Source organism: Sander vitreus, chromosome 21 (genome assembly GCF_031162955.1).
Source record: "Sander vitreus isolate 19-12246 chromosome 21, sanVit1, whole genome shotgun sequence".
NCBI classification, from domain to species: domain Eukaryota; kingdom Metazoa; phylum Chordata; class Actinopteri; order Perciformes; family Percidae; genus Sander; species Sander vitreus.
Window position 1 is genome coordinate 22,049,995 of NC_135875.1, and position 9,550 is coordinate 22,059,544.

A 9,550-nucleotide genomic window follows, 5' to 3' on the forward strand; every position below is an offset into this window, starting at 1 on the left:
TCCAGAAGGTTTTGAGATCTTTGCTGTCACATACAACACCATTTGCCTCTTCTCGGCCATGAAAACAGTTACTCATGTGACCCTGAATTGGATGTAAACACACAGCATTGTGTACCAGAATGATACTATCCAGCCACCAAGCATTACTTAGTTATACCTCAGTTAAGAAGACCACTGTAGTTTTACATTCACATGTGTTGTCACAAATCATATGAATCTTATTTTTGAGTACTGGTTTACTTCATTTTATATGGCATGTACAGACTTACTTTAGTAGAAAATAGTTGTCAGTTAAACCGCTCGTAATAAGGATTGCCCATTAACTGTGGATTATGGTTATTGTGGTTGATGAGGACTGGGAATTATCACGAGTAACTGTCAATTTCAGTTGTGACTGTTCAATTTCATATAAAAATGTTTTGGAGCTTTGAGTGCCAAAAACCAAATGCCATTGACCTTTGTTGTACTAAGGTGACAGTGAACATCTTTAAAACTTAGCAAATCACACTGAAGCCATCCAGATGGATAGATAAAACAAAAAATATTGTTGTAGGGTGTGCTTGTGCTTTAAAACATATCAAAATATTATTTAGAACTATGTCTGCAAAAGTTTTATAGTTAGGGTAAGAGAACAAATAACAGCAGGTCTTCTTTTTTACAGATCAAGAACAGGGGTAAAGAACAGTGTTGCTGGTCAAGAGCATTAACTCGTTAAAAAAGTACTGGTGGTCCGTGTGTAACCACTAGAAAAATTATTAATTCTAAATTCCACATTAAGAGCTTTCACTTAGCGACCTGTGCTGGTCATTCATCAATAAACGTCATCTTAAAAATACAAAACCAGATCAGCGCTTGTGTTGTTACCACATTATAAAATGACCTCGACATAATTTTGAATGGCGGTTGAGATCCAAGGCTGGCATCTGTGCAATCAGGACTGACTGGTCTGAAATCTCTGGTGGTCTGAGTGGGTTGTAGGGTCAAGAGAGCTGCTGCTCCAGTGTCTGTTCAGGGCAGAGTGGGCACTCTGTAGAGGTGGAGCAGCTCTCACACTGTAGTCCATGGCCACAGGGCAGGGACACTGAGCCCTGCTCGCCACAAGTCACACAGCACTGCCTTTGTTTCCTGTACACCACCTTAGGAAGCACAGAGGGAAATATTTAGACCTCTTAAATTGAAGAATGTTGGATGAATAAGGGGACCACACTTAAGGTTCACCACTATTTTGTGAGCAAAGTAAAACATCAAGGTCAACAAAGATCAACAAATATAGCTATGGAGTGACAACGAAAAAACAAAAAAGAAAGAGTTAAGAAAAAAGGAATTTGGGAGCTAGTGTGCAAAAGACCTGTTCTGCCAGCAAGGCTGCACTAAAGGTCATACAGAGGTTTGTTTTTGTTTTTTTTCTCCCACAGATGTATCATTTCCCTCCCCAAAAATCCAGCCTAAAATGACAAAGTAAGCAACTCGAAGGCAACATTTGGTGCTCTGAGAACACGCAATAGGCATTCGTCATTATTTCTTACACTTTAAACACTAAAAATAATCAAGACATTATCGCTAGATTATTTTATAGCCGAAATAGTCTGGATCAACGACATCAACGAACATTTTCAGGATAATTGCCTCACATGTTCCACCGGATGTCCCTCACCTTTCGCTCTCTGTGTGTTGCTGTTGTCTAACTCCATTCCCTTCGGAAAACAACAAACTTCGAGCTAGCAAGCTACACGCTGAAAATGGCCAGTTGTGAAGAAAGTTTGCATCAGGCAATAAGGCAGGCCTGCTTTGTTCTTTTGGTTTGTTTTTTAACGCGTGATTAACGCACGCGACCCCCACAAGACTAAAGTTATTTGCATGCAACGTTCCTGTCGATCTGAACTGAGTTACCAGCCGAGTAGGTGAGTCTTAAATAGGGCCCACCACTTGAGCATTAAAAACTTGAAAAAATATACCTTTTAAAGTACATTTAGAACAGATAACAAATGTGGGATTAAGTTGTGATTAATGAATGTGCTGAGGAGCCAGAACCTTACTCCACCGCGCTGTGAAGATGGGTCCGGCAATGTGAGACTACAACAAAAATAATAATAAAAAACGTGTTAAGTCTGATTATATGAGATTAATGTTTGTTATGACGTGAAACTCATATTTGAATGAGGAAACGGATAAATTGAGGAATATGTTCTTCATGCTTGGGTTGAGACACGGTGAGGTTCTGCTGTTATTGAGCACAATGTATGGAATAAGACCATTAATGAATCTACTATCTATCTATCTATTTAGATTGTTTTCTGTGAGATGTTAATGAGTTTATCTGCGGGCTTTGCTGTTGTAAACATTAATGTTGCTGCTCTTCAAACAACATTTAGCCTTGTTATAATTAAAATATTGAATTATAATCCGGTTCTGAGTTTTAACAGACTTAGGAAATGTATAGCTAATATGCACAGTGCACTTTAATTTGTCTTTATTTATCACGAGGCAGCAATACGCTTCCATACCTAACTTTTTTTTTTTAAATGCCCACAAGCACTAATTAACTACAGTGCTAGTGTTGAAATGTACAATCATGCATTCTAAGAAAAACAATCAGAATACACCATGTTGGGGTCATATTTGTTAAGGTTCCCCATGCAGGCCTTAGGTACATGCAAGTTATGAATCTGTGGTATTACCTGTTCCACAGCATGTAAGCAGCTACAGAGCTGGGCCTGCAAACTGAGGACTGACTCCAAGGGAAGTCGGTGTAGTAGCTGAAGTTGATGCAGTGCTAGATGGGGATTGTCTCCACTCCTTAAGCTCTCCATCGCCTCCTGTAGGAGAGAAGCCTGCCTCTGTGCGTCCTCCTCAGCCTGCCTGGCTCTCTCTGCGTCCATGGCTAACCGTGCTGCATGGGCACGTGACTCCTCTGCATCTGCTTTTAGTGCAGCCCACGACTACAAGAGGCAGAATACCCATTGAAAACGGTAATACATTTCCACAGTCATTGCAATTATGTACACACATGCACGGCATTGCACAAACTCAACCAGCCATCTCACAGACATGCATGCACACATGCCCCACTACCTACCTACCTGAGCTGTGTGTCTCCAGCTGTGACCCCAGTGCTTCAGTGCCCTATGAGCTTCCTCCAGCTCCTGTTTAAGCCTGGAAGTCTCTGCACCGGGGCCAGAGGGCAGAAGTGTGGGGGGTGTACCAGGGGAACCCTGGCCTGATGGAAAATGCTCCCAGATATTAGTGCTCATACCATTCAGACCTACAAAGAAAAGAATAAATATAAGCAAAATTATAGTATCCCTCACTACCCCCCCTGATGTCTTAAATCAAAGTCCACAAACCTAAAGAGCTATGAGATGGTCCCAAGAAGGTGCTTTCTGATTGGCCAGGTTGTGACAGGTGCGTAGAAAAGAATGGTGAAGTGTGCGGCCTGATTGGGGGAGATGGTGAAGGGGAGCTAAAGGGAGCAGAGCTGCTAAAGGATCCTGGGATATTGACCGGGGCAGAACTCTGAAACTGGCTACCTCCTATAAAAGGGAGACACATAATTAGGATGAGTTATGTTTATGTACATATGCATAGTGCTAAGTGGTGTGTTCCTATTTAAATGGCATGTAGTTCTGCATGTTTATTCTGGTGTCTTTAAAATACCCAGCATAACTCCAACACTGGGCAGAGCAGAGCTGCTCTCCAAGCTCCTCTCCAACACAGACGGACCAAAGTCGTTCAGGTCGAGATCATCCAGGGCTGACTCTACAATACATACACAACACAAGAACGATTTGTCAGCTTAACAGTTATTTCAGATTTGTTATTGACACAACTGTTTGACATGTGGATTCAAAATTAGGTTATTTTCACTTACCAACAACTGACTCTACAGTCTCACTGGTGGGGTAAAAGGGCAGGGCGTTAGCGTTCATGCCTGAGGAGATGCTGCATCCTGGGGGTCCGAGAGGGGCTGGGCTGGGCGGGGTGGCAGCCAGACTGGAAGGGATGCTGGAGGACAGACTCAAAGGGCTTCCCACAGGCAGAAACACTAACAAGTCCTGAAGGAGAACAGACATGGAATGTGTATTTTGAGGTTAGTTTATTCTTGTGTCCTTGCAGCAAGAAAAGTATGTGGACCAGCTCAAAGTGTGCTAAAGTTTCGAATTTTCTAAGAGTTATTATTTTTAAATTCAAATGTTCTGCATAAAAATGATTTAAAAACAAACAAACAACAGAAACACCTGAGTTTGAAGTTGTAATTGTACCTGTTTGCTTTGTGCTGTTGCAAATTCTCTGCTGCGCTGCTCAAGAGCAAAACTCCTTTGCTTCGCCTGAAACCACAAGCAATATAAGAATGACGACATGAAAACACGCAGTATAAGCCGTTTTGTGCTAACTAAGACATCATTCAAGAGATGATTTTCCTTTCGTTTCATTTAGTATTATCTCATAAGGCCCAGGTTCCCCCCTCTTTCTTGTCTGTCCTTCTCACCTGATCCTCCCTCTCAAATCCAGGTGCTCTGCCGTACCCTCCCTCTCCTGCCCAAGGAGACACGGGCTCAGCTCTCCCACTCCTGTCCGCACACAGAGACAAAACACTACCCAGCAATCCATGCTCCGCTACACATGACCCTGCCGATGGGGAGAAGGGGTCTGAAACAGAACCAGAACTAGGCCCAGGCCCCATGTTGTGTCTACTGGGACTTGAAGAAGCGTCCTGGGCAGGAAGAGGGTCTGGAGGTCTGGGGGGTGGAGGGGAGCTTGGTGTGGGGAATGGTGGTTCCTCTGGAACAAAGGGCCCTGGAGAAGGTTTAATAGAAAACATAGTGTTAAATTGTAAAATGAATCACTAGGCGGTTGTTGACAGGGCCTTAGAAATGTATTGTGGAGACTTACTTTCAATGTGAGCAAAGGCACAGAAGGGCCCCCTGGGACAGCTGCCACACTGCTGCATGTCATTACACTTTGTGGACTGATATATCTGTGACAAAGTAACAAATTACAAACACACGTTTATATGCTAGCTCCTGTGATTTCTGGTCTAGATTCTATAAGGTATTTGACGAACCAGACAAACCTCTGGGTGGAACTGCTGTTCTGTCCTTGTGTGGCAATACTGACACCCCTCTGCTCCCTCACATTTACTGGGATCCCCCCATTCCTCGCTCTGTTTCACAGCTGGACATGGCAACGCTCTGTGGCAGAAAGAACGATAACCAACTTTGTTAAAAGTATTTTGGGATGGCAGTAGCTCAGTCTGTAGGGAGTTGGGCTGGGAACCGGGTTCAAGGGGTTAAGTCCCCGTACGGACCAAAGTATGGAGTGTGGATTGGTAGCTGGAGAGATGCCAGTTCACCTCCTGGGCACTGCCAAGGTGCTCTTGAGCAAGCCCCCCGCACCCCAACCGCTCAGGTTGCTGGGCCAGCACTGGCAGCCCATTCACTCTGACATCTCTCCATTTGTGCATGAATAGGTCCTGAGCATGTGTGTGTGTGTGTGTGTGTTTGTGTGTTGCAGGCCTGTGTGTAGTGATTTCTAACAGAGTGTAAACTGTAATTTCCCCACTGGGGATCAATAAAAAGTATTTATAAAAAAAATATAAGGCAAAAACAATACCATGATCTTCAAGTATTTTCCTTATATAAGATGTAATGGAGCACCTGTATTTGTGCTTGTGTGGGCTTCGCCTCCTGTCTTTGCTGTTATGGTAGTATGGACAGGCATAACCTTGGCGGCACAGACGAGGTGGTTTCTTACAGAGTTCTGTCTTGTAGTGTGATAGCACGTAGTTGTTATCTAAGGAGTTAAAACACAGAGACACAGAAGGAGAAAATAAGGCAAGCAGATGGTGAGGGCTGATTAAGAGTTATCCGATAAAGATATTCGACAGTAAAATGATTGGTCATCCTTCAAACAGAAACAGGGGTGAGGCTGCTTTTTTTACTGCATTTTAAGGGTTAAGTAAGGCCAGGTTTAGACCAAACATTACCCTCTCTTTCATTTGAGTGAGGCCACTCCTGCGATGCAGTGGGAGTGCCCATACAAAAAAGTAGGCTCAACTTTCACATTCCTGGTAAATTAATTTGTAACATGAATGCCAGATTTCTGCAGTTTACCCCGCAATCAAAGATAATGCAGTTGCCACAGTGATAACTCTCCAGAGTTGTAGAATCCTGTGTCAGAGTATTATAGACCAGTGTGTAGTGTTTGTGGCGTCTGATAAGTCTCCAAACTCATGGATCTGCTAATCAAACTGGACTTCCTAGACCATATTTCAAGTCTCACCAGTACCATAAACAACACATCCCCACCAATGCAGCACCTTGCGGTAGTTTAACACAAGGCTTTTTTCGGTCTGAGCATTTACCTTGCCAGCGTGGTTCCTCACTCAGGATCTTCTCTATGAGGGCTGTACTTGCTGCCTGTCCAGACTGTCCATCTCCTCCACCTCCCTCTGTGGGTCCCAAGCCTCCCTGCGACTCCATTACCTGCACCTCTCTGTAAAATTCAAAGTGTAAAGACACTGTAAACAACTGCAGCACAACTACACATTCAGAAAGTCAAAAGGTTGATTGATAACGTGGTAAAACTGAAAGAAAAGTGCACACAGTAGAATGCACATCTCCACCAGGTGCGTCTCCCTCTCCTCTTCTAAAAAAGGAGGGTTGAATCAATTGTCCTTCCTGGCTTTCTCACAGTCAAGATGGCAGCGAAGATAACAAAAACATGGACTTATTTGTCATATCATGACTTACTTTAGTGGATCATAGCATATCTGGTATTGAATTAATCTGCAGATGCTCTGGTTCAAAATGAGACCAAACTTTTCTATGGATTTTAGTTTTTGAGCCACGACAAAGGCCAAAATGTGGCCTGCAAACGACAGGTAAGGCTTGTTTTTAGCCCAGCCAATCCCCGAAAATGCCTTTTGCTACTGAAGCCCTTGTTGATCACTTGTGGCCCCTGTCCGGCTTTTTTGAGAGGACTGAGGACTCTGCAATCAGTGATGGTATAAAACAGTGCAGTCAATAAAATATATATATTTTTGTATTTGCATCAACTTAACCACTAGAGGTTCTTGAGCATACAGTCACAAATTAAAGTGCAAAATAAATACTAGGCTGATGGGTCCAGTAGTATGCAAGATTAGCTGTGGACAGACAGATCCACACACACATGGGACCGAACGCATGTTAATTGAGTTATTTTGGCACCTGATATCATAAACAGGGCTGCGCAGGTCATGTGATCCGTGTGCAAAGGCACAGTGGGAGCCGTTTTTGCTGCAGTGGCCTTTTGCATCCGTTTCATGAATACATGATCCCGTCTTATAGTAGCGGAGGTGGTATCTGCGCTCTGTGTCACCTGCTGTCCGATGAAGAAATGGGCATCTGGAACACAGAAAGAAAACATGGATACAAACATAAAGATATGCAGGTCTTTTAAGGCAAATAGTGTACAGTATACACAAAGCCCTGGCACTAAAAGTTATTTCCATTTGTCATTTGTCTTATTGTAAAACACTGCAAGAATTCAACATTCACAAAATATTATGGTTCTTGCCTGAAATACATAAACATAACTAAACTTTTCCTTTATTACAGTCTGTAGGTCATTTTCCCAGATCAGCGTAATGGTAATTTCTTTTCTGTACAACTAGGCATTTTGAGATGAGATCTGTAACAGGAATCGTTTGAAATGTCCACTTAGCACTCCACCAAGTGGTTCATTAGCATGTATCAAATACATCCCAGTCTGACCTTCCATCTTTTTACGTTTCCATTCCCCTTGTCTGTTGTCACCAAGAGTGTGTCATACAGACAGTAATGGCTCAGCACATTTCAGTCTAAAAGAAAAAGAGTCCCACAGAGGGACTGGTGCTAATGTTCACTGTGAAGATTATGCATCAGGCACTATTCCTCCAAGGTGTTCAACTTGACTTATAATTGTGGATAGGGTGTATCCTCAATCACTACTTAACTGTCTTTCACCCAAAGGTCCTTTGTCATTCAATGTTCCAAACATTCTGGTAATTCACTTGAGCAATTCAGTATTTAAATGTCAAAGCTAACAGACGTTAGAGATGAGACAGGGACAATGCTTTGGATGCCGGCAGGATTTAACCATTTAGCGTTAAAGAGGCTTCTGCAAACCCCCAGACACCTAGGTCTTTGGGGGTTCTAACTGAAGGCCAAGTACTTAGCTGTAATTTAATTTTATACACAAATACAGACTACAAAAAGTGAAACGGTGTGTTCTATACACAGACGTTTCACAAACAGTCACTATTAACATCTTCCCAGATATGGTGTGGGACGTTAATGCAATTCAGTGCAAAAACAACAATAACAGTTCCCCAAAGGTCCACGATTGTTTATCTTAAATGTAGGCTCGATTGAGGGTCTAATGATAACCAATGCAAACATGATGTAAAGCAGTCTTTTACAATACTGAAATCTCAGTTGCACTCACTCATCTCCATCAGGGCAGGTGCCTGTTCCCTCATCATATTTCGTACAGTAAACATCTGGGCTATAGTTGAAGGTCCCGTCCCGTTTGCGGATGGGTCTGCGGCGCCGCTGGTTCAGGAAGTGCCAGTGGAAACAGGAAAAAGGCCTGTGTTGTGTACATTTATGCTGTACGAACAGGGGGCACTGCTCAGTTCTGAATTCCTTCAGATATCTGGGAGAGAGCAGCAACAGTAAGGAGAGTGAAATAGCAACAAGAGAGTGAAAAACATTTCTAGAAACTGTTACTGCCTTTTACAGTACTGCCTTTCACTGTTTCCTAAACAAGCAAGAGTGTATTAAAATGTATTTGCAGTAGATTCAATATCTGCTTATACGTGACTATTATTTTAGGGTTCCACCTGTCTTATTATCTGCGGTGACAAACACAGGCTAATGTATAATGTAACTAAACTTGCATTAAATGTATGCAACAGTTAGACATTCACAAATACAGAACTCAAATAATGCTGTGCCACAAAGCTTGTAAGAAATGGCTAACGTTACTGTTAGTAAATAAGGTAGGCCTCTTTATCGAGACCTGCTCTGGTTAATGAGCACATTATCGCTCAATAACCTTGGTTCAGTCATTTCAAAGAATATGAAGTTCATCTCTCACTCATTTTTTCAAATACAATTTAGTAGTAGTTTGTTATATGCAAATACACGTGATGTTGTGTACACTTAGCTAGCTAGCTAGCTAATCCAGCAAACTAGCTACGTACGTGTAATGTTGAGGTTTCTCGGGCTGCACGTTTAACACGGTTGCGGGAGATGTCGAGCCCCCTGCGGGCGAAGACGAAGAGGACGAAGAGGGTCCCCCGGTAGTCGTCGCTGCCGAAGATGACGGGGGTTGTGAGTGTGTTTTAGACATTTTAGCCGTTTCAAGCCTAACAACAAGAACCTTGTTTTTAGCTTACTGGCTAGCTATTCTTACTAGCTTCGAAATCCGCATTCTACAACGATGTGAGCTTGCGCAAGGCAAGAGGAAGTAGTAGCAAAGGGACAACATGGAACTATGGGACATGAAGTTCTTATTCTTCTCTCAG

The 9,550-nt window shown here is 42.8% G+C and overlaps 1 protein-coding gene across 2 annotated transcripts; it reads right to left on the reverse strand.

Annotated features, from left to right (window-relative positions):
* Positions 1-218: 218 nt before the first annotated feature.
* unk (unk zinc finger) lies at positions 219-9,509 on the reverse strand. Of its 2 annotated transcripts, XM_078279372.1 has the most exons (15): positions 9,227-9,496; positions 8,467-8,676; positions 7,209-7,385; positions 6,362-6,492; positions 5,655-5,790; positions 5,072-5,189; positions 4,891-4,975; positions 4,487-4,794; positions 4,260-4,325; positions 3,869-4,052; positions 3,655-3,756; positions 3,345-3,530; positions 3,081-3,262; positions 2,679-2,939; positions 219-1,136 (listed from the first exon to the last, which is right to left on the reverse strand). In XM_078279372.1, the coding sequence occupies exons 1-15, from the start codon at positions 9,373-9,375 to the stop codon at positions 981-983; spliced, it is 2,451 nt and encodes an 816-aa protein (XP_078135498.1). In that variant the 5' UTR covers positions 9,376-9,496; the 3' UTR covers positions 219-980. The 2 variants fall into 2 exon arrangements, with proteins under 2 accessions (XP_078135498.1, XP_078135499.1); XM_078279373.1 differs by lacking the exon at positions 219-1,136 and having other exon boundaries at positions 2,756-2,939; positions 3,077-3,262; positions 9,227-9,509.
* Between the last annotated feature and the right edge of the window lie 41 nt (positions 9,510-9,550).

What these genes read in the sequence shown, in the direction of transcription:
- unk (XM_078279372.1), bottom strand. Translation starts at nt 9,375, where the DNA reads ATGTCTAAAACACACTCACAACCCCCGTCATCTTCGGCAGCGACGACT. An exon ending in GACTGTAGAGTCAGTTGTTG is followed by an intron (nt 3,757 to 3,868) that starts GTAAGTGAAAAT and finishes TATGTATTGTAG; the next exon opens with AGTCAGCCCTGGATGATCTC. An exon ending in GCTTACATGCTGTGGAACAG is followed by an intron (nt 1,137 to 2,678) that starts GTAATACCACAG and finishes GTGCTTCCTAAG; the next exon opens with GTGGTGTACAGGAAACAAAG.